At 59.1% G+C, this 24,468-nt stretch overlaps 1 protein-coding gene across 1 annotated transcript; it reads left to right on the top strand.

The window, feature by feature from the left end:
• Positions 1–24,468, top strand: LOC144728266 (rho guanine nucleotide exchange factor 10-like). Its single transcript, XM_078607575.1, has 26 exons — positions 1–52; positions 2,223–2,307; positions 5,611–5,741; positions 6,590–6,986; positions 7,359–7,468; positions 8,063–8,259; positions 8,927–9,059; positions 9,469–9,566; positions 9,851–9,928; positions 10,299–10,478; positions 10,776–10,892; positions 11,516–11,608; positions 12,920–13,090; positions 13,583–13,728; positions 14,439–14,602; positions 14,844–14,959; positions 16,191–16,318; positions 16,684–16,784; positions 17,501–17,622; positions 19,828–19,917; positions 20,252–20,445; positions 20,829–20,986; positions 21,162–21,301; positions 21,521–21,695; positions 22,110–22,241; positions 23,012–24,468. Exons 1-26 carry the CDS (start codon positions 1–3, stop codon positions 23,446–23,448), a joined length of 3,945 nt encoding a protein of 1,314 aa, XP_078463701.1. The 3' UTR covers positions 23,449–24,468.

Raw genomic sequence — 24,468 nt, 5'->3', positions numbered from 1 at the left:
ATGGAGGAGGATTGCGAGGGCGTCGTGCCCCCCCCTAAGCCCCCGCCCGCCGGTAAGTGACCCCGTGACCCCCCCCCCCCACCACAACCCCTGTGACTCACGTGACCCCGGGCGAAGGGTTGTGGGTAGGGAGACCCCGAACGGGGACCCACGGGGGGGGGGGGCAGCAGAAGGGGGGGGGGGGGCTAGGAAGAGGAGGAGGGGGGAGGGAGCCGGGGGGTAGGAATAAAATGGAACTCTGGGGGGGGGGAGGGAGTCATGGGGGGGGAGGGGGTCATGGGGAGAAGGAGGGAGGGAGGAGGATGAGGAAACCGCAGAGAAGGGAGGATGACATTGGGGAGGTGGAGGGGGCTGGGCTTGGTTCAGGACTTGCACGGACGCATCTCTCTGCTTTAAACAACGCCCACCTGTGCAGCTCATGACCAGTGGGCCCGCAGGTGGGGCTCAACCATTATTGTAAGGGAGGGGGGGACTATCATTACTGAAGTGGGGGGCGGGGGCAAAGGGGAGAGGGGGGGGCTATGGTGTCACGATTAAACCGCCCGAGCGCAATACTGTAAAATGTTGCAGATGGTTTCAATAAATATAATCAATATTTTTTTATTGTTGAATGTATCGGCCTCTAGTGGCTGGAGAGCGGAGACGTTAACCCATCACTCGTGACACACGTGGATGGACGTCGCGTTGATTTTTGCACGCGAGACTCTGTGTTTGAATTGTGAGCTTAATGATCGATGTTATTCTGCGAGTAGACAGACGTAACGTTACACCCCTGGGATGTACCACTCCCATCAGGGCGATCCAGGCGAGGGCTGTACCACTACCAGAGGGGGGTGTCTAGGTGAGGAGAGCCAGGTGAGGGGAGCCAGGTGAGGGTTGTACCACTACCAGAGGGGGGTGTAGGTGAGGGGAGCCAGGTGAGGGTTGTACCACTACCAGAGGGGGGTGTCTAGGTGAGGAGAGCCAGGTGAGGGGAGCCAGGTGAGGGTTGTACCACTACCAGAGGGGAGGGTGTCTAGGTGAGGAGAGCCAGGTGAGGGGAGCCAGGTGAGGGTTGTACCACTACCAGAGGGGAGGGTGTCTAGGTGAGGAGAGCCAGGTGAGGGATGTACCACTACCAGGGGGGGGTGTCTAGGTGAGGAGAGCCAGGTGAGGGTTGTACCACTACCAGAGGGGGGTGTCTAGGTGAGGAGAGCCAGGTGAGGGATGTACCACTACCAGGGGAGGGTGTCTAGGTGAGGAGAGCCAGGTGAGGGTTGTACCACTACCAGAGGGGGGTGTCTAGGTGAGGACAGCCAGGTGAGGGATGTACCACTACCAGGGGGGGAGGGTGTGTAGGTGAGGGGAGCCAGGTGAGGGTTGTACCACTACCAGAGGGGAGGGTGTCTAGGTGAGGAGAGCCAGGTGAGGGCTGTACCACTACCAGGGGGGGAGGGTGTGTAGGTGAGGGGAGCCAGGTGAGGGTTGTACCACTACCGGGTGTCACCTGCGCGCTGGCGCGTGATGGAGCGGCTGGCCTGTTGACTGCATGCGATGAGTTCTCGTGAGCAGCGTAGCGGTGACACGGGGAAGGTCACGCAGGGGCGCGGTGTCCTTGTCCGTGAGTCTGTCCGTGAGTCTGTCCGTGAGTCTGAGCTTTGTGTCTTTGTGTGTGTGTCTTTGTGTGTGAGGAGCGGTCGTGTCGTGGTCAACGTCGGTCACGAATATCCGAACTGGTCCTGGGCATGCCGTAGGTTGGCTCGGCCTTCAATGAGTACCTGGTGTCTGGTGTGTAAACATCACCAGTGGGGAGACAAATGCGGCCACAACACTTCCTCCTAGGGGCTTGTTAATAGCACTTGCCGTCACGGTCTGTTCACGGCGAAAGGGGAACTTTGTCTTAGTGTGTTTGTCTGTCTGTATGTGTCTGCGCATCTATATGCGTATCTGCGTGTCTTGTGTACTGCATTTATCTGTGCGTGTCTGTTGTGCGCGCCTGTGTATGTGTCTATCTGTGTGTGTGTGCGCTTCTGTGCGTGTGTATCTGTATGTGTGTCTATCTCTGCGTGTATCTATCTATCTGTGCGTGTATTTGTCGTATCTGTGCGTGTGTCTATCTGTGCACGCCTCTGTGTGTGTTTCTATGTGTCTATCTGTGCGTGTGTGTGTCTGTGCGTGTGTGTCTATCTGTGTCAAGCATGTTCAGGTTTCTCACTGTGTGTGCCGTGCGCGCTACTCGGCAGACAGCCGTCTCGTGCTGGTTCGCTCGGTGCACCCTTACTTTTTGGAACGCATCTACGACTCCCGCGTGAAGGGAAACCTGCATCTGTGTGTGTGTGTCTTTGTGTGCACGTGAGTGCATACGCCAGTGTGTGTGTGTGTACGCGCGTGTGGAGAGACGAGCTGGCACAGTAGGGGGCACGGGTGGTGCGTCGGCCAGTCATCTCAAGTCAGTTGACCCTTGGCACCGGCTGGGTCTGCCGCGTGACCTCCTGCCGGCGGGCGTTCGACACTTCACGTGGCCTTAACGTGCACATAGCCTGGCACGAGCGCCGTGGTCACGTCACCGCCACTTTGTGGCGAATGGCGGTTGTTGTTGTTGACGAGGAATGGTGGTGGTGGTGGTGGTGGTTGGAGGTGCGTGTGCCCCGCTGGAGACTATTTAAACTATTTTTGTTTATCGTACCAGGTAAGACCCCAGCAAGCTATGTAGCTTTTTTTCAGAGGCGACCTGGCTATCACCAACGATAGCTCAACGAAGTGGCTTTTCATCATCACGTGGAAATGTATAGCAGCCAAACGCTCTAAACGCACGTCGGTTCTAAACGTTGAGGCGAAAAACCCGGAGTAAAATCCACGCGATCACGGAGAAAGAGAGACACCGCAAGCTCCAAATATACAGCAGGCGTCAGGGTCAGGGATCGAACCCACGTGGTCTTCCTGTGTACCAGGCGAGGTAGGCACCATGATGACACCCGGCACGACTTGGAGGGTCGTGGTCGTGGTGGCGACGCCTTGCGTGCCGACGGAAGCAGTCCTCGTCCGGTGGCTTTGATGTCCCCGCCTGGTCGTGAGTTGCTCGCGACACGGACGACTTCGATTGGCAACGGGACGGGGCAGATCAGCTCGGCAGTGGATCCTGGGAGTCTGCGAGGTGTTCTGCTCAGCCCATGGGCTTGTTGTCAGAGAGTGGTTGTCCATCCCTATGGATAGAGACTCGCTGCCGTTCCCGCCCCCTCCCCCCAGCCCCGCCATAGAAATGTGGAATTGCCACTGCTGGCGGCCCAGGGCTGTAAAGAGGTAAAGGAGCGCTGATGTAATACTCATTGTTGTGCAGGAAATCGCTTTGGCGTGGGGAGGGGAGTGAGATTTACCAACGCCCTGTTCCGTCATGGGCGCATCTTGGGCACACGTCTGGTCCGAGCAAGAACTGTGACCTGTTGACCTCTCCCGATTTTGACACTGGGAGAGTGAAATGTATTTATTTTTGTTGGGGGGGTGGGCGGGGTTTGGAGTGATGTCACCACCAGAGCCTCAGTGTTTGCGGCGGTTGTGAGATGTTAACTCCCTCGCCTGGTATACAGGAGGTCGTGGGTTCGATCCCGACCCTGACGCCTGCTGTATGTTTGGAGTTTGCGTGCCTCTCTCCCCGTGGTCACGTGTGTTTTTTACTCCGGGTCTTCCAGTTTTTCCCTCTGCATTTTTAATCAAAATGATGCGTTTGGATTATTTGGCTGCTATAAATTCATAATGAACGTTTTTGGGTTAGATCTCGTTATTTATAAATGTGTCGTAACCCTCCACCACCCGACACGGCCAATCAGCAAAAAAGTGTCACGTTGACAAAAGACAAATAGTTCACTACTTTAGTCCACCAGTGTGTTGAAGCGTGAAACCACAGCATTTACAATTTTTGAGTAGTACGACGTTTCGCTATAAATGTCCACGTGATGACACTCGGGTTGAGCTATCTTTTGTGATACTCAGGTCGTTTCTGAAAAGTTGCTTTTTCGCTCAGCGGGCCTTCCCTGGTAAAATAAAAACTAGTTTTATAGATGTAATAGTTTGAACTGCGACGTTACCCTGAACCAGTGCTGCAGAAGTGTTTATGATTAACAACATCAAAAAGACAGCGACTCGCGCAACGGAAGTTTTGCAATGAGAATCTTTCAATCAACGATTGGTATCTAGAGAAACTATGCGCTGAGTGTGCGTGCACGTGTCTTTGTGTTGTGTCTGTACGACTGTTGCGTGTGCGTGTATCTGTGTGTGGGGAGCGGTAGTGTAGCGGTCACTGCGCTGAGCTACGAACCCGGCGGCTAGATTCCTGCTCACGGCCAACACCAGTTACGATTTTCTGAACTTGTCGTAGGTCAACGCAGCCACAAATGAGTAGCTGGTGCGGTGTGTAAACATCGTCACTGGGGAGACAAAGGCGGCCGGGCGTCGTGTTGGCCACTCACCCCCTTCGTGTGCCGTGCCGGCCTTTATAGGTGCTCGCTAACGCCACTTGCCCCTACAGTCTGTTAAGGCTATACGGGGTATTTTTGTACGAATGTGCGAGCGTGTGTGTGTAGGAGTGTAGGAGTGTGAGCGTGTGTGTGTGTACGAGTATGTGAGCTTGTGTGTGTGTGTACGAGTATGGGAGCGTGTGTTCCTCTCTGGGTATGAATGTATTTTGAGTTGCGTGCATGCGGTTGCTGCCTGAGTGTGTATGAGTGTGAGTATGTGAGTGTGAGGGTGTATGAGTGTGTGAGTGTGTGAGTATGTGAGTGTGTATGATTGTGTGTGAGAGTGTGTGTGAGTTTGTGAGTGTGTGTGAGTGTGTGTGTATATGAGTGTGTGTGAGTGTGTGTGAGTGTGTATGAGTGTGTGTGTGTGTGTGAGTGTGTGTGAGTGAGTGTGTATGTGTGTGTGTGAGTGTGAATGAGTGTGTGTGTGAGTGTGAATGAGTGTGTGTGAGTGTGAGTGAGTGTGTGTGAGTGTGTGTGAGTTTGTGTGAGTGTGTGTGTGTATGTGTGAGTGTGGGGAGCGATAGTGTGGTGGTTAGCACGCTGCGCTATAAACCCGGCGACCCGGGTTCGATTCCCGCTCACGGCCAACACCAGTGACGATTATCTGAACCGGTCCTGGGCCTCCCCTAGGTCGACTCAGCCTTACATGAGTACCTGGTGCGATGTGTAAACATTGCCACTGGGGAGACAAATGCGGCCGGGCGTGGTGTTGCCTACCCACCCCCTCGTGTGCCGTGCTGGCCTTCATAGGTGCTTACTAACAGCACTTGCCCCTGCAGTCTGTTAAGGCTATACGGGGGATCTTTTTTTTGTGTGTGAGTGTGTATGAGTGTGTATGAGTGTGTGAGTGTGTATGAGTGTGTGAGTGTGTATGAGTGTGTGAGTGTGTATGAGTGTGTGAGTGTGCGCGTCATCCTGCCCGACCGCTGCCTGACCTCCTAGCTGGGTCACTGCGACCCTCCTTTCCCAGGTCGCTCCGACCTCCCCGCAGGAGGCGGTGAGAGTGGCCTGCACGTGATTGACAGGTGGGGGTGGCGGTGTTTGTCTGCGAGGTTTGGATGGAACCGGCTGAGTCGTGACTCCCCCATTCCGCCCCCCCCCGCCCCCCCCCCGACAGACTACCCCCCCCCACCCGTCCCCACCGACAGACACGGACCCCCCCCCCGCCTCCGCCCCCCGACTATGGCTCCGGTCCCCGTGGGTCCCCGACTGCGGACCCCACAAAGACCCCCGTCGCCGCCCAGACAGGTGACCGGACCCCCGCTCCGTCTGTCTCCTGCTGCCCCCCCCCCCTCCCCTACTCCCCCCATGTGCTGTCCTTTGCTCCCCTCTTCCTCCTCCTGTCTCCCTGTCTCTCTCTGCCTCCCTGTCTCTCTGTTTCACCCCCCCCCGTCTCTGTCTGCCCCCCCCCCGCTCTCCCCCCCCCCCCCCACTCTCCCCTACCGCCCCCCCCCGCCCCCCCCCCACTCCACTCTCCCCCCGCCCCGGGGACCACAACGCCGTGATTAGAGGCTTGAGCGGTTGCCAAGGCGATGCACGCAGCCGCGTTCCCAATTACACGGTTGCCGTGGCAGCCGTGACATCACAACAATTAGGGCGGTGGCAGCATGTGCAAAACAACACCCCCCCCCCCCCTCTTCACCCGCTGCCCCCACCCCCCGCCCCCCCTGCCCCCCCCCCCCTTCTCTCCCCCCTCCCACCCCCCTCCCCTTTTCTCCTCCCATCCCTCCCCTGGCCCCCACCTCTCCCTCCACCCCTCCTCCCACTCTCCTCTCTCTCATCCTCCTGCTCCAATTCACTGGTTCCCTCCCCCGTAATTGAAACGGCGGTCAACGTTTAATAACCGCGGTGGCAGCCAGCGAATCGCCCGCGAGCTTGCCCGTCGGGGAGATGGAGCGGTGAAATCGGTTGGCGTGGAAAGAGCGCCCGGGGGGGGAGGGGGGGAAGGGGGAGAATTGGTGCATCGCGGATTCGCGAGAGGCGGCGACGGCTTGGGGGTAGGGAGGCCTTTGTGTCTAGCAGTGGATTGAGCACGGCCGATGACGGTGATGACTCGGGGTGAGACGGTTGAGGATTTCTATCCGTTCTCTCCACAGGTGACCCCACACAAGAAGATGCCGATGATGAGGAGGAGGAAGAGGAGGAGGGAGAGATGTTTGATTTTGAAGAGGGCGATAACGTGGAGACCCGCACACCGCACCCCGCACTCACCACCACCGCCGCCCTCACCACTACCACACTCACCACCACTACCACACTCACCACCACTACCACCACCGCAGCACTCACCACCACCGCCGCACTCACCACTACCACACCCACCACCACCACACTCACCCCCCCAACCACGCTCACCCCAACCAATGCACTCTCGCCCACTGGCCCCCGGCCCCCCACGACCCCCTTGGAGACGGCGGGGGGGGTCCCGGGCGGTGGGGACCCGACCCCCCCCCTGCGGGACGACTCGGTGCGCCTCCCCGTGGAGAGAGAGCGGTGAGCGAGGGGCGGTGAGGCAGGGCTGGGGTGAGGGGGCCCCGGAGTGGTGAGCGTGACAGTGAGAGTGAGCGAGTGGCTGGTGAGTGGTTGGTGCCGTGGTGAGTTCTCGGGGATGGTGAGTGTGAGAGGTGAGTGTGAGAGGTGAGCCTCAGTGTTTCTGACCCCGTGCCCCTGCTGGACATCTGTGAAAAAGAGCTTCATAGCTCATCGGATTTTTCTAGGACAAATACAGATTGATTCCGTTTGGGTGTTGGGTGTCGAGGTTGGTCTGTTCCCCGTGGTGAGTGACACGGTGGTGAGCACGTGTGTGAGTGGTGAGTGTCATGGTGGCGAGTGGTGAGTGTGGTCTGTGCCCTGTGGTGAGTGCAGGTCTGGCTATGGTGAGGATGTGAGCGGGACTCAGGGTGCCGCGAGAGATGAGCTTCACGAAGTCATCTATGACGACGTTCCTATCGAGGCACAGAGCCCCACCTTATCAGGTTAACCTCGTCAACACATCACTCACACCTCGTCAACACATCACTCACACCCCCACTGTCATCATCGCTTTCATTGTCATCATCGTGGTCATCATCACGACTGTAATCATCAGCGTAATCTCTTCGCCTGGGGAGCGGTGGCGCAGTGGTTAGTGCACTGTGCTATGAACCCGGCGACCCGAGTTCGATTTTCTGCCCGCTGTCAAAGATCGTTGCCGGAATATCTGACGCGGTCCTGGGCCTCCCCCAGGTTTGACTCGGCCTTAAATCAGCACGTGGTGCACTGTGTGAAACGTCACCGCTGGGGCAGACGCACAAGGCTTTGTGCGCCGTGCCGGCCTTCATGGGTGCTGCTCGCTGAACAACCGTCGACCACATTGTAAACACTCCCCGCTGCCTTCACTCCTTTAAAGGAGGAACGGACGAGACAATTGAGCGGATAACAAATCTAAAATTGCATCGTTTAATCTGCCGGCACGAATCCATACGAAAGAGGAAGTGGAAGAGGCTAATAGCACTTGCCCCACCGATCTCTCAAGGCTGCACGTGGGCGGGTGTGGGTGGGCGGGCGGGGGACCATTTGTCCTGGCGTAGGTGTGGACCGCATCTACGACGCGGTGTGCCCGGAGGGGCGCGGCGGGGGCGGCGCACGCGGCTCGGGCAGCGAGGGCTGGAGCTCCAGCGAGTTCGAGAGCTACAGCGACGAGGACGGCGCCGAGGGGGAGGGGCGCCCACCCCGCACGGGGGGGGCGCTCGCCCTCCCCGCCAACCTCCGCAGGTCCCGCCGACCGGTGAGTCCGCGGGTGGAGGTGGTGGATGTGGTGGTGGTGGTGGACGTGGTGGACGTGGTGGTGGAGGTGGTGGAGGTGGTGGATGTGGAGGAGGTGGTGGTGGCGGTGGATATGGTGGACGTGGTGGACGTGGTGGTGGACGTGGTGGTGGACGTGGTGGACGTGGTGGCGGTGGATATGGTGGTGGTGGTGGTGGACGTGGTGGTAGACGTAGTGGAAGTGGTGGACGTGGTGGTGGCGGTGGATATGGTGGAGGTGGTGGAGGTGGTGGATGTGGTGGACGTGGTGGTGATGGGGGGAGCGGTGGCGCAGCCGTTGCCGCGCCGCCGCTACGAACCCGCCCACCCCACTCACAGCCAACGTCGGTGATGACTATCTGAACCGGTCCTGGGCCTCACTTGGGTCGACTCAGCCTTAAATGAGTACCTGGTGCGTTGTGTGTAAACATTCGCAAAGGCAGCCGGGAGCGGTGGTGGCCACCAACCGTAGGCACTACTCACTAACAGCTCTTGCGCCAAGAGTCTGTTAAGACTACAGATAGCGGGGGGAGCTTTGTCTGTGTTGGTGTCGGCGATTGTGGTGGTGGTGGTGGCGTCTGCCGGCCGCCAGCGCTCGGTGAACCTGTAGCGCCTGGGCGTGCCCCGCGGCGCTTGTGGCGGCGGTGCAGGTGCAGGAGCTGATGCGGGCCGCGCGGGACGGCACCAAGGACGGACTCGAGAAGCTGGAGAAGACAAAGGCGGCCGTGCTGAAGCGCGGGCGCTTCTTCATGCAGAGGACCTCGCTCATCTCCCAGAGCCAGGGTCGGTCGCGCTCGGGGGTCGGGTTCGAGGGTCGCGCTCGGGGGTCGCGTTTGGGGGTCGCGCTCGGGGGTCGGGTTCGGGGGTCACGCTCGGGGGTCGCGTTTGGGGGTCGGGTTTGGAGGTTGCGCTGGTGGTTAGAGCCATGTGCCGGCGACATGATGGCCGAGCAGTCACGTGATCGAGCTGTGGGTGGGGAGCACGACTGCCGCCCACTGCAGAGGTTTTCGGTCCACGTCCAACGCCCGCCCTCGACCTGCGTGCACGTGCAGCCGGTGCCGCGTAGGGGCGGCTGCCACTGGGGGGGTGGGTCCCCTAGGCTAGAATGTCGCAACGGAATCGGTTCGGGATGACGCGAAGGTGGAGCCCGGGCCTTGATCCCTGACCTCTGACCCCTGACCTCTGACCCCAGGGCGACCGGCGGCCTCGGACGAGGACGACGTGCAGCTGGACGTGAAGATGGAGACGCTGACCCTGGGGCCCGCTCCCCCAGGCCTCTCCCAGCAGCAGGCAGGGGCCCCCCACCCTCCCATCCTGACCCCTAAACAGCCCCACGACCCCTCACCGCCCCCCACCGCCCCCCACCGCACTCCGTTCGTCACCTCAACGTTCACAGAGCACAACCCCAAGCAGCTCCCTCTCCTCGTGTCTCCCCCGTGTGTCTCCGCCATGTCGTTCGCGAGTCTCGCCCCGTCCCCCCTTGTCTCTCCACGTCCCCCTACTCCTCCTGTCTTCACGTGTCTCCTCATCATCTCTGCCTGCGTCTCCCCGTGTCACCCCGCGTGGTTGAGCAGTTGAAGCGTCGCTACATCCTCGGCTCGATTGTGGAGAGCGAGAGAAGCTACGTGCAGACGCTGAAGGACATCCACACGGTGAGAACTCACGCACGCACACACACTGTAGGGGCAAGTGCTATGAAGGCCGGCACGGCACACGAAGGGGCTAGGTGGCCAGCACCACGCCCGGCCGCCTTTGTCTCCCCCGTGGCGATGTTTATACATCGCACTAGGTACTCATTTTAAAGCTAAGTCGACCTAGGGGAGGCCCAGGACCGGTTCAGATAATCGTCACTGGTGTCGGCCGTGAGCGGGCATCGAACTCGGGTCGCCAGGTTCGTAGCGCAGCGCGCTAACCACTACCCCGCCGTTCCCCCATGCACCCTCGCTAATTTTCATTCACGCCCGCCCAACTATCATCCCGGCCGCCCCCCTTCTCTCCTGCACCCCTCCCCCCCCCCCCCAGCGGTACGAGCTGCCCCTGCTGGAGGGCGAGAGCCGGCTGCTGAGCGAGCGGAAGGTGCGCGCCGTCTTCAGCGGCGTGCGCGACCTCCTGCAGTGCCACTGCATGTTCCACATCGCGCTGGGCAGCCGCGTCGCCCAGTGGGAGCTCACCGACTCCATCGGTGACGTGTTCGTCGCCTCGGTGGGGCGCGCACGGCGCAACAGCGGACACCGCCGCCTCGCGATCTCACCTTTGTCTCTGTCTCCCCTGTGTCTCTGTCCCACTGTCTCTGTCTCCCCTGTGTCTCTGTCCCACTGTCTCTGTCTCCCCCGTGTCTCCGTTCCGCTGTCTCTATCTTGCGTGTCTCACAATCGGAAGTGGTGTTTACCGCCCGCTCCCTCGTGACATCGTAGTTGCTCGCTAAACGACACTCGCCCCGAACAGTCTGAGCTGACGCTCCACCGGGTGGGGGGGATCCTTGTCTCCTTGTCGCTGTAGTTCTCACGCTCCATGGTGCAGGACGTGTACAGCGAGTACGTGAGCAACTTCAGCACGGCCATGGAGATCGTGCGCAAGGCGAGCGCCACGCGTCCCGCGTTCCTCGAATTCATCAAGGTCTCGCTCACCCCGCCGCTCACCCCGCCGCTCACCCGGCCGCTCGCCCTCCCACTCTCGGATCACTCGCATGCTCAGCCACTCACAAGCTCACCCAGCCGTTCACTTACCCACTCACTCTCACACTCGCTCACACACGCTCACGCACCTACACACTCACACGCTCTCCCAGCCGCTCACCCGTCCGCTCACCTACCCACTCACGCTCGCTCACCCACCTACCCACTCAACCGCTTACCCAGCCACTCACCTACCCACTCACGCTTGCTCACCCACCTACCCACTCAACCGCTTACCCAGCCACTCACCTACCCACTCACCCTCGCTCACCCACCTACCCACTCAACCACTTACCCAGCCACTCACCTAACCGCTCACACTCACCCACCTACCAACTCAACCGCTTACGCAGCCACTCACATACCCGCTCACACTCGCTCACCTACCCAATCACACGCTCACTTACCTGCTCACCCAGCGGATCACCTACCCACTTACTCACAGTTATTGATATGGTCGATTATACTCACAGTTATTGATATGGTCGATTATGTTGTGGTGGTGGTCGTGGTTATTGTGGTTGTTGTTGATTTTGTGGTGGTGGTGGTGGTTGTTGTTTTTAGAGCTGCCAGGAGGCCAGTGCTGACCGCCACTCCCTGCAGGCGCTGATGATGAAGCCGGTGCAGAGATTCCCCCAGTTCATCCTCCTGCTGCAGGTGAAGGGACAGAGTCACACACACGCATAGAGACAAAGATACCCCATGTAGTCTTAACAGACTGTTGGGGCAAGTGCTGTTAGCGAACACCAAAGAAGGCTGGCACGGCACACGAGGGGGTGGGTAGTCAGAACCATTCCCGACCGCCTTTGTCTCCCGAGTGGCGATGTTTACACACCGCACAAGGTACTCATTTGAGGCGTTTTAAGGCACTCATTTAAGGCTGAGTCGACCAAAGGGAGGCCCAGCGCCAGTTCAAATATAACTCGCCACTGATGTGAGCCGTGGTCGGGAATCGAACTTGGATTCGTAGGGCATTGCGCAAGCCACTGCGCCGATGCCTACACACGCACAACACGTACACACAAAACTCAACACATCTGTCAATCACACTGCGGCCTTAACATTTTACCTATAAAACCGGTGACGTTTCGCGCAGTGGCACACAAAGAAGGGGCGTTGCCTGCAACTGCGTGCTATGAGGAATCGGCGTTGCCCAAAACGTCTCCTATTTTATATATTTTAATTTTAAGGCCGCAGTGTAATATTGACGATCGTTAGGTTTATTAATTTGTTGTTAACTGTGTTGTTAACTGTGTTGTTAACTGTGTTGTTAACTGTGTTGTTAACTGTGCTTGTTCACTGCTTGTGCACCACTGCCAACGCAGCAGCAGCACCAGATGATTTGTTCTATCGAAAGCAAAACATCATCACCTTCATGATCATGATGCAGGTGGTGCACTGTTGGCTGGCGTGTGCGTGCGTATATGAATGTACGTAGCCAACCCCGCTAATTAATCGGAGGTGTGGGGGAAAAATCAGTTTTAAAAAGCAGTTCTAAAGAATTAAGTTTACAAACCAGATGATTTAAAAGTGCGTAGCCCCAGTGGCTTACTAATATCGGAAGAGCGTTCTAGATGGCCTCACGCAGGAGCGCATCTGAACGCACGCGATGCGGTGACCATCTTCCTTCGATGGCCACCCAAAAATAAATTGTGTGCGTGCGTGTGCACGTGCGTACGCGTGTACGTATATGTGTGCCTGTGTACACCAAAGTAGTGTGTATGTGTGTGCGTGTTTGCGTGTGTACGTGTATACGTGTGCCTGTGTACACCTATGTATGTGTGTGTGCGTGCGTGTTTGCGTGTGTACGTGTGTACGTATACGTGTGCCTGTGTACACCAAAGTAGTGTGCGTGTTCGTGCGTGTTTGCATGTGTACGTGTGTACGTATACGCGTGCCTGTGTACACCTATGTATGTGTGTGTGCGTGCGTGTTTGCGTGTGTACCTGTGTGCGCGCGCTCGTGCAGGACATGCTGCGGAACACTCCGCGGGGGCACCCCGACCGGCTGCCGCTGCAGATGGCGCTCACGGAGCTGGAGACGCTCGCCGGGCGGCTCAACGAGCGCCAGCGCCTCGCGGGCCGGCGCAACGAACTGCGCGCCGTCGCCAGCGCCATCCACGACCGCCAGCTCGCCAAGGTGCGCACCTAGCCTGGCGCGGACGCTACGTCCGTACACTGTGCGCCATGTGTGCACCTAGCCTGGCGCGGGTGTGGCCGTGGACGCCGTGCCTTCCACAACTACGTGTGGCCTCAGAGTGCACCTCGCCTGTTTCGTGTGGGTCACCGTGTGTGTCACCGTGTGGGTCACCGTGTGTGTGTGGAGGGGAGCGGTGGTGCGATGGTTATCGCACTCCGCTACAAACCAGACGACCCGAGTTCGACGCTCGCTCGCAGCCAACATCGGTGATGAACATATCTGAACCGGTCCTATGCTTCCCCGAGGTCAACTCAGCCTTAAATGAGTTACCTGGCACGGCGCATAAACCGAGCGTTGGGGAGGCGGTGCTGGCCACCGCACACCCTCGCGCGCCGTGCGGTGCCTTGATAGGCGCCGCTCGCCAACAGCCCCGGCACTCCGTCACGGCTACACGGCGGCGGGGGGACCTCTGTCTCTGTGCGCGTCCCCCAGCTGCTGGGCACCGGCGAGCGCTACCTGGTGAGGGTGGACGACGTGACGGAGAGCGTGGTGGGCGAGCGCCGCCTCATCCTCAAGACTCGCCCGCGACGCCTCTTCATGCTCAACGACACCATCGTGTGTGCCGGCCTCAACCCCAGGCACGCGCGGGGGGGGGGGGGGCATGGGGGGGGCATGGGGGGGGTGCCACAGGTTGGGCCCAGACGGACAAAGCAAGACCGAAACAGGAAGAGTTCGTTGTTGTTGTAACCAGTAGCGAAATGTCACAGTACTCGAATTGTAAATGTTGTGGGTTTACTCTCCAACACACCGCTTTTCTGAAGTAGTAACTAATTTACACGTTTTGTTTACATGACAAACCTTACTAATTGGCTATGTAGGGTTGTGCTGGGTTTAACGACACATTCATATTTACGCGATATAACCCAAAAAAAACCTTTATTATGCATAATTTTGGTCGCAAAAGTCTACGTGTTAAATGGACAAGACAACACTAAAAGATACGAAGAGATACAGGGAGATACATTGAGGTACATGGAGATACAGGAAGACGCAGGGAGACATGGGGACATGCAGCGACACGCCGGTGCGCATGCCCAGGGCTTAATTCCTGAAGTGAACAATATAGGCACATGCCTAGCCCTGCACGCGGGAACACGTGGGAAGACACGGGCAGCCATGGGGAGCCGTGTGGGGAGACACCGGGACATGCGAGGGGGTGTGGAGACGCGTGGAGGTTTATAGAGACGCAGGGAGACACGGGCACACGTGGTGATGCAAAGCACACGGGGAGTTAACCCCGTGACGTACGCTTACTCCCTGCCCCCCCCAACCGTGGTCTCCCTGGCAGGATCCCCTACGACGGGAATGGGATGGTCCCAGCTGGGCCCCGCTTCACACTCAAGTGGAGCGTTCCACTGCGCCAGGTGCAGGTGTCGGGGGGGGAGTGCGACGAGGAAGGGGGTGCCGACAAGGGGGCCCCTCCCCCACAGCTCTCCGTGGACCCCAAAGGGAGTGAGTGAACCCCCTCAGCACGTGAACCCTTGAATTAAGGCGGCCGCGACTTGCCGATGCTACGACGCATCGTGCGGCTTGAGATCCCTACAGATAAACGAGTGCACGCACGAGCCAAGGAATGGAACGCATCCAGGGGACGACCACCGAGGAGATGGAGCCGTGTGTTCCCGTGCAATGTTGTGAGCCTGTGTCGTGACCCCATGACCCCGCATCACGAGCCGGTGACCCCGTGCCGCAGGTCACCTGTACTCGGGCCCCGCGCGTCTCTACGTGGAGCTGCAGGAGCTGCACAGCGACTTCCAGCTCATGACCCAGATCTCTCAGCTCACGGGCCAGCTCCACGGAGCCTACGCGGTGAGACTCGCTCACCCACATGCTCACCCACACACTCACCCGCTCGCTTACACACTCATTCGCTCACACGCTCACCCATGCACACACTCGCTCAACCACTCGCCAACACACCCACTCCCTCACTCACGGACCAGCTCCATAGAGCCGATGAGGTGAGACTCGCTTATCTGTTCACCCACATGCTCACCCACATGCTCACCCACACCCTCACCCACACACTCACCTGCTCGCTTACACACTCATTCACTCACCCACTTCCTCATTTGCTCATCTGTCCACTCACCTCACCAGGGCTATACCTAATAAATGAAACTTGAAAACTTGAAAAACCAACTGATCTACTAACTTACTGGCCTACCCCATCATTCAGCCACCCACCCACTCGCTCACCCATTCAATCGCTCGCTCACTCACTCACTCAATCAACACACTCACCTGCTCACTCACATACTCACTTCACCCACCCTCCGATCCACCCAATTACAAGCTCATTCACCCACTCATCCACCCATCCACCCACCCATAGTTGACATTCCTCACAGCCCCATCATCACGTATGCGGGAATGCAGGACTCGCCATCTGCAGACTTTGTGTTTCCTCTCTGCTAAAGGCCGATCCACATTCCGCTCTCTGCTGCCCGCCCCCTGGGGACTGCATCCGCTTCGCAATCCCACCTGCTCCCCATCCCGGGTGACATCTCTGAGCGCCCATCCCCACTTCTTATCCATGCAGCTGATGGGATGCGCAAATTGCACTTTTTTACGTGAAGGAGGCGTATCGTCTGCTTATTTAGTTCGTTATGTATAGTCTCCACAACGACGCTGGTGATTATTTTGTGTTGTGTATTGCCGTTTAGTTTTGCGTCAAGCTCAGACCTATGTCTAGCAGAGACGGCGGGGGTCCTTGCCCATCAACTTGTGGCGCTGTGCCACCCTGCCGCCAGATTGTGCGCCTCATCAGTTAATCGGTGGCACCTGGGTCTGTCCCGTAACCGCCTGAGACACTGAAGTTTAAGTTTCATTGATTTATTACACGGATGATCACTTCACCGGTGCGTGCGTGTTTTTGTGTGCGTGCGATGTGTAAAAACATCGCCACTAGGGAGTTAAAGGCGGCCGGGCGCGGTGCTGGCCACCCCCTCGTGTGCCGTGCCGCCCTTCATAGGTGCTCGCCAACAACACTTGCCCCGACGGTCTGTTGAGGCTACACGGGGGATCTTTGTCATTGCAGACGCTGACCCCAGCGCTGGTGCAGGAGTGTGCGGCCTCGGTGCAGCGACTCATCCAGCAGAAGGAGGCCCAGATCCGGGGCAGCGATCGCTGCCGCGTGCAGCTGCAGCTGCAGGGGAAACCCGACAAGTAAGGGAAGGGGGGTGGGGTGGCACACGGGGGTACACACAGGGGGTACACACAGGGGGTACGTACGAGGGTACACATGGGGGGTACACATGCCTAAACAGCCTGTGCAGACTACACGGGAAATCTTTGCATTTACATACACGTGGGTGTACGTGTGCATACGTGTGTGTATGTGTGCGTGTGTACGCGCGTGTGTGTGTACGTGTATGGGTCTGCCCCGTGACCTCCTGCCAGCGGGCGTTCGACACTTCACGTGGCCTCAAGGTGCACTTGGCCTGGCACAAGCGTCGTGGTGACGTCACCGCCACTTAGTGGCGAATGGCGGTTGTTGTTGTACGTGTATACGTGTGTGTGCGTGCGTACAGGCATGGCCGCCCCGTGTCGTTCGTCTCCGTCTTCCACTTCTCGTCTCCGGGAGCCAGGGCCTCGTGGCTGCGAGACCTCAAGACGGCAACGCTCTCACTCGGTACCACCCTGATCCCCCGTGATCCCCCTGTGATCCCCCTGTGATCCCCCTGTGATCCCCTCCTGATGCCACCTGCTCCCCCGCGACCTCCCCTGCTCCGGCGTGATCCCCCCTTGATCCCTTCTGATCCCACATTCCCCCGTGTGCCTCTGGTCTCCCCCCACATCTCCTTCTGCTTCTCTTGCTCCCTCTGTGTAGCGTGGGGTGATGTGGTGTTATTGTGCCCTTAGGCGCCACCCAGGCCCGGACTTAGTCATAGGGGCAACAGTCCGTAAGGCGAATGCCCGGTGGGCCGGTGGGCGGTCTGTGTGGGGAAATTGCAAATGTGATCATAGTAAGAAAAAAAATATAAAAAGTAATACATTCAAAAAATATGTTATAACATTGCGTATTTCCGCTCTCTGTTAGCCCCAACGATTCTTCCTCTTTGTGTTTTCGGACCCAGCCCTAAGTGGGCCAATGAGATCGCACGCAAAATCATGCTCATACGTCAACATTGAAAATCTAGCTGCTCCATCGCCCGAATTTGGGCCAGCGTGTTTACAAATGCCTGGGCTGATGTTTAGTCCCAGTCCATCACTGGTGGAGAGAGTGTGAGTGTGTGTCCGCCGAGTGTGGAGAGAGTGTGACTCTGGGTTGTGTCCGAATGTGGAGCGCTCACGTATTGTGCGCATGCACGCCTGCACACACACGCGTGTTGTCCCTCCCTGACTCAGAGGATGCGAACCAATGGGGTTGGTTTAGCGCAGAGGACGAGGACCGGCCACAGGCTCCACACAGGTGCCCGCTGCTGCTGTCCCACATGCCCGTGTTCGAGGCCGGGACGCAAGACCTTAGGGTGAGCCGCGGGCAGGGTGGGAGGTGCACAAAGACAAAGACCCCCCGTATAGCCTGAACAGACCGTTCGCTCAGGTGCTGTTAGCGAGCAGCACCTGTGAAGGCCGACGCGGCACACGAAGGGGGCGGGTGCCCAGAATCGCGCCCCAGTACGCCTTTGACGATGTTTACACACCGTACCCAGGTACTCATTTAAGGCTGAGTCGGCATAACGGAGGCCCAGGACCGGTTCGGATATTGGTCTCACCCATGTTGTCCCGGAGCAGGAATCGAACTCAGGTCGCCGGATTCTTAGGGCAGTGCGTTAACTACTGCTCTGGCACTTTCCACTTTCCACCTGCTGTTAGCGAGCACCTGCACACACGTACACACAGAAACACGCACACAACACAACAAACACAGCACTTGCCCCAACAGTCTGTCTTGCTATAGGGGGCCCTTTGAGTGTGTGTGTGATGTATGTACATGGACTGTGTACGTCTGTATGTGTATCATGTGTCTCCGTGTTGTTTATGTCGTGTCTGTGTGTCATGTCTGTGTGTTGTGTCTGTGTGTTGTGTCTGTGTGTTGTGTCTGTGTGTTGTGTATGTTCATCGTGTCTGTGTGTCATGTCTGTGTGTTGTGTCTGCGTGTCGTGTCTGTGTCGTGTCTGTGTCGTGTCGTATCTGCGTGTTTATGTTCGTCGTGTCTGCGTGTTGTTTATGTCGTGTGTCTGCGTGTCATGTTTGTGTGTCGTGTGTCTGTGTGTCTGTGTGTTGTGTCTGTGTGTTGTGTCTGTGTGTTGTGTCTGTGTGTCGTGTCTGTGTGTTGTGTCTGCGTGTTGTGTCTGTGTGTCATGTCTGTGTGTTGTGCCTGCGTGTTGTGTCTGTGTGTCTGTGTGTCGTGTCTGTGTGTTGTGTCTGCATGTTGTGTCTGTGTGTCATGTCTGTGTGTTGTGTCTGCGTGTTGTGTCTGTGTGTCTGTGTGTTGTGTCTGTGTGTTGTGTCTGTGTGTTGTGTCTGTGTGTCATGTCTGTGTCGTGTCTGCGTGTTTATGTTCATCGTGTCTGTGTCGTGTCTGCGTGTCGTATCTGCGTGTTGTGTCTGTGTGTTGTGTCTGTGTCGTGTCTGTGTCGTGTCGTGTCTGCGTGTTTATGTTCGTCGTGTCTGTGTCGTGTCTGTGTGTCGTGTCTGTGTCGTGTCGTCTCTGCGTGTCGTGTCTGCGTGTCGTGTCTGTGTCGTGTCGTCTCTGCGTGTCGTGTCTGCGTGTCGTGTCTGTGTCGTGTCTGTGTCGTGTCGTGTCTGCGTGTCGTGTCTGTGTCGTGTCTGTGTCGTGTCTGTGTCGTGTCGTCTCTGCGTGTCGTGTCTGCGTGTCGTGTCTGTGTCGTGTCTGCGTGTCGTGTCTGTGTCGTGTCTGTGTCGTGTCGTGTCTGCGTGTCGTGTCTGCGTGTCGTGTCTGTGTCGTGTCTGTGTCGTGTCGTCTCTGCGTGTCGTGTCTGCGTGTCGTGTCTGTGTCGTGTCTGCGTGTCGTGTCTGTGTCGTGTCTGTGTCGTGTCGTGTCTGCGTGTCGTGTCTGCATGTCGTGTCTGTGTCGTGTCTGTGTCGTGTCGTCTCTGCGTGTCGTGTCTGCGTGTCGTGTCTGTGTCGTGTCTGCGTGTTGTGTCTGTGTCGTGTCTGTGTCGTGTCGTGTCTGCGTGTCGTGTCTGCGTGTCGTGTCTGTGTCGTGTCTGTGTCGTGTCTGCGTGTCGTGTCTGCGTGTCGTGTCTGTGTCGTGTCTGCGTGTCGTGTCTGCGTGTCGTGTCTGTGTCGTGTCTGTGTCGTGTCTGCGTGTTTATGTTCGTCGTGTGTGCGTGTCGTGTCTGCGTGTTTATGTTCGTCGTGTCTGTGTCGTGTGTGCGTGTCGTGTCTGCGTGTTTATGTTCGTCGTGTCTGTGTTGTGTCTGCGTGTCGTGTCTGCGTGCTTATGTTCGTGTCTGTGTGTTGTGTCTGCGTGTCGTGTCTGCGTGTCGTGTCTGTGTCGTGTCGTGTCTGCGTGTCGTGTCTGCGTGTTTATGTTCGTCGTGTCTGTGTCGTGTCTGCGTGTCGTGTCTGCGTGTTTATGTTCGTCGTGTCTGTGTCGTGTCTGCGTGCCGTGTCTGCGTGCTTATGTTCATTGTGTCTGCGTGTCGTGTCTGTGTCGTGTCTGCGTGTTTATGTTCGTCGTGTCTGCGTGTCGTGTCTGCGTGCAGCCCGAGTGCGCCGTCTATAACCCGGTTCCCTCGTCGAGCGTGGGGGAGGGGTGGCGGCACCAGCTCTCCCTGGGCCAGGGAACCATCTGGGTGAGTGGGGTCAGGGGTCACGATGACGGGGTCAGGGGTCGTCGTGGTGGGGTAAAGGGGGGGCACGGTGGTGGGGTTAGGGATCACGGTGGTGGGGTTATAAGTCATGTTCGTGGGGTGAGGCATCATGGTGGTGGGGTTAGGGGTAACGGTGGTGGGGTTAGGGGTAACGGTGGTGGGGTGAGGGGTCACGGTGGTGAGGTGAGGGGTCATAGGGGTGAGGTGAGGGGGTCAACGTGGAGTCCCCTTCTTCTCTCTGTGTCTGTGTCTCTGTACATCCTCATCATCAACCTATGTGCAGATATGGAGTCTGTGTCTGTCCCCGTGTCCCCAGATCGGGAGTGGGGATGCGTCGATGGGCCAGCTCAGCGTGCTGTCTCTGGGCAACGCGGAGCCGCGCGTCACCGAGGGTTTCAGCGTGGAGGCGCGCGTCCTCTGCGCCGAGTTCGTCCCCGCACCCCCCGACCCCCCGACCCCCGGGGGCTCCCCCCCCGACCCCTCCACCTGGCTCGCCCTGGACGACGGCAGGTGAGGGGTCGGGGGTCGCGGGCGTGCACACGTGCGCACGTACTTGTGTGCGTAGGGTGGGAAGCGGCGGCGTCGCGGTTAGCGCACAGCGCTGCGAACCCCGGCCGACCCGAGTTCGATTCCCGCTCACGGCCAACATTGGTGACGAATATCTGAACCGGTCCTGAAATTTCCCGAGGTCGACTAGCTGACTACCTGCTGCAGTGTCTAAACATCAGCACTGGGGAGAAAAAGGTTGGCCGGGGGTGGTGCTAGCCACCCACCCCCTCGTGTTAATGGGTGCTCGTTAAAGGCACTTGCAGTAAGAGTCCGTTAAAGGCTATACAGGGGATTTTGTATGACCACGTGGCTGTACCTGTGAATGTGTGTGTGCGCGTGTGCAGCGTGTGCGCGTACCGCAGCAGCCCCGCGTGTAAGAAGGTTCGTCTGTGGAGGGAGCCGACGCCCGGGGGCTCCCCCGCCGGCAGCTTGCGCTACGCGCACGGGCGCGTGTACGCGGGGCTACGCGACGGCACGCTCGCCGTGTACACGCGCGGAGCCGGTATGCACGGCGTGTACGCACACACACAAAACATTTTTATAGCACACGCAATATAACCTATATCCATGTTCCTGTGTGTCCCTGTGTCCCTGTGTCATCGTGTCCCTGTGTCACCGTGTGTCTGTGTGTCCCCACATGTCCCCACATGTCCCCGTGTCCCCGCGTGTCCCCGTAGACGCAGCGTGGGCGGTTCACGCGACCTTCTCGCTGGGCTCCCTCCCGGTCCCCGCGCTGCTTCCCGTGGGAGAGGCGCTGTGGGCCGCGTGCGGAAACCACATCGCGGTGCGCACCGCGGGGGGAGAGGCGGCCGCCCCGGTAAACCGCTACAACCGCCTAGCACCACGACCACCACGACCACATCTACCGCATCCACTCCCACAACCTGCCTCTCTCACCCATGCCCTCGTGACCCCACGTTCATCCCCCCCCCATCCCTGTTTTTCCCCCGCACCCACGTCGCCCCCGCGTCTCCCCTATCGTGTCCTTGTCGCCTCCATGTCTCCACCTTTGTGCCCCCCGCCCCCCCGGCATCAGGCTGGGTTTGAGGCGCACCCGGAGGCGGAGGTGCACGTGAGCCAGGTGGCGCTGGCCGGCGTGGGTGTGTGGGTCTCCTTCTCGCGAGGCACCTCCCTGCGCCTCTTCCACACCGAGACGCTGGAGCAGCTGCAGGACGTCAACATCGCCACGCCCGTCAACCGCATGGCACCCGGTACCACGCACAGCAGCGGCGGCAACCACGCACAGCCACCACGCAGAACCACGCGCAACCACCACGCAGAACCACGCACAACCTTGCGGAACAATCACGCGCAACCACGATGCGGGACAACCACGCGCAACTACCACACGCAACCATCATCAACCACACGCAACTACACACCACCTTGCGCAACCGCCACACGCAACCACGCACAACCACGTGTAACCGCCACACGCAACCACGCACAACCACGCACGACCACATGCAACAATGCTCAACCACGCGCAGCAACCACACGCAACCACACAACTCTGTATCGTGCACAACCTCAATTGGCTCACAGGCCTGAATGGGTGCCCGCTAACAACACGGAGGAGGCGCACCAGTCGTGTTGAGGTGTTGAGGCCGTGTTTGTGTGTGCAGGTGGTGCGGCACAGCGGCCCCTCGTGGTGACGTGCCTGGCCAGCTGCCCGGGCCTCCTGTGGGTGGGCACGAGCCTGGGCCTCATCGTCGCCCTGCCCCTCCCCCGGCTGGAGGGGCTCCCCAAGCTCACAGGTCTCACTCGCACTCATCACTCGTTCACACTCCCCACTCGTTCTCCCCACTCACTCACACTCCCCACTCCCACTCCCCACTCACACTTGCTCCTCACACTCCTCACTCCTCACCCAGCATGGGTCTCACACTCCTCACTCACACTCCTGACATTCGCTCAGCAAGCACGGGTCTCATTCACGCTCACTCTCATACGTATTTATGCTCACTCGCGATCAAAGTCACACTCACTGCACTCATCCTCACCCAGTCACACCGACTTACACTCTCACCCACCCACTCACCCCGACACACCCACCCACTCACCCACACTCACCCCCCCACACCCACCCACTCACCACGACGCACCCACACACTCACCCCGACACACACTCACCCACACACTCACCCAGACACACCCACACTCACCCCGACACACCCACCCACTCACCCCGACACACCCACACACTCACCCCAACACACCCACCCACTCACCCACACACTCACCCCGACACACCCACACACACACCCACACCCCGACACACTCACCCCGACACACCCACACACTCACCACGACACACCCACCCACTCACCACGACACACCCACCCACTCACCCACACACTCACCCCGACACACCCACCCCGACACACCCCACACACTCACCCCCACACACCCACCCACTCACCCCGACACACCCACCCACCCCGACACACCCACCCACTCACCCCCACACACCCACACACTCACCCCGTCACGCGCACTCACAGCCATCTCCCCCTCGCGGTGCCAGGCCGAGGCATGGTGGCGTACCACGCGCACAGCGGCGCCGTCACCTTCCTCGCCGTCGCCATGGGAACCTGCGCCAACGATGCAGGGGCGGAGACGGCGGGGACTCCCTCCGCCACCGCCCCCCCCGGGGTTCGAGGTGCACCACCCCCCCGACTCCCCTCCTCCCTGCGGCCCAGAGTCCCCCTTCGCTCTCGACGAGGGGACCGCCCTGGGACCCGAGGGGGCGGGCGGCGGCGAGGGGGCGGAGAGGGGGGGGGGACGTTGGTGGGGGGCGACGGGGGGCCCGGGCGGCGGGGGTCTCCACGGCCCTGGTGGTGTCGGGGGGACTGGGCTACCGCTCCCTGCCGAGACCGGGGGGCAAGGCCCCCCAGGGCCCCCCTCACTCCCAGCACAGCCTCATGCTGTGGTACTACCCCGTGTGAGCTGCAGGGATCGTGAGGACCCAAGGTGACCTGTTGGGGATCACCTGTGGGGACACAGGGACCAGTGGAGACCTATTTGGACCTATGCAAAGGGATGTGGGGACCCAAGGGAACCCGTTGCGACACAGGGGACCATCGACAACACATTGGGGATGCGTGTAGACCGCTCGGGATGCATGGGGACCAATTGTTGACTTATGGGCCGCCCTGCCCTGGGGACCGATAGGGACACTAGATGAGCAGCAGGACTCAGCGGAGGCCAATGGGCACAGGGGACCAGCGGGGACGCATGGGGGACGCAAGGGGACACCGTGTGAACAGGACCATCAGTGGGGACCCATGGGGGGTACTCTTGACACTACAACGCTTGTGGCATATAACCAAACCAATGGGGCAGGGTTGCCTCTGGAGGGGTTATAGGTTGTGGATTCTTCCTCCACCCCTTGTGGAATGGTCCGGTCCATAGCTGCCTCTTCACTTGGGTCGGTCCACTCATGCAGGAGGGGGGGGAATTCTCTCGATGTTGGACGGAGCTATCATCACTTTTTTGCCGCTCGGAATTTTATTAATCGATTTTTACCCGCGGAATTTTTACTCAGTTGCGCGACGCCACAGCGCCAGCGCGGCGAGCAACCACTTGGGGTGTATCCCACATTAGCCACTTCTAACCCAAATCCCTCACCCGCTACTCATCCCGATTCCTCACCCCTATTCCTCACCCCCCTCTCTTCACCTTGCTCCTCATCCAACCCCACTCCTCGCCGTGTTCTCAAGCCACAACCGCGACGACCGCACGTGCCGCATCATTGGCAAACACGGCAGGCCGCCGCCGTGGCGATAGCGGGCGAGGGATGTGGGAGGTGCCTTCTAAACCGTGAGGGTCGCGTAGGGGTCAGGGGAGGTCACGAGGGGGTCACGTGGAGCGCTGTTACGTGTATTTAAACTTGTAGACGCTGGTGTTTGCGGCCGGGGCACGCGTTCTGCCCGGGTCAGGGGGCGCGAGCGGCGTTAATAAACTCTCGCTTATGCAGCAGCA

Source organism: Lampetra planeri, chromosome 28 (assembly GCF_965212315.1).
Source record: "Lampetra planeri chromosome 28, kcLamPlan1.2.h2, whole genome shotgun sequence".
NCBI lineage: Eukaryota > Metazoa > Chordata > Hyperoartia > Petromyzontiformes > Petromyzontidae > Lampetra > Lampetra planeri.
The sequence above is the reverse complement of the archived record's forward strand: the minus strand, read 5'-3'. Positions and strand labels throughout refer to the sequence as shown.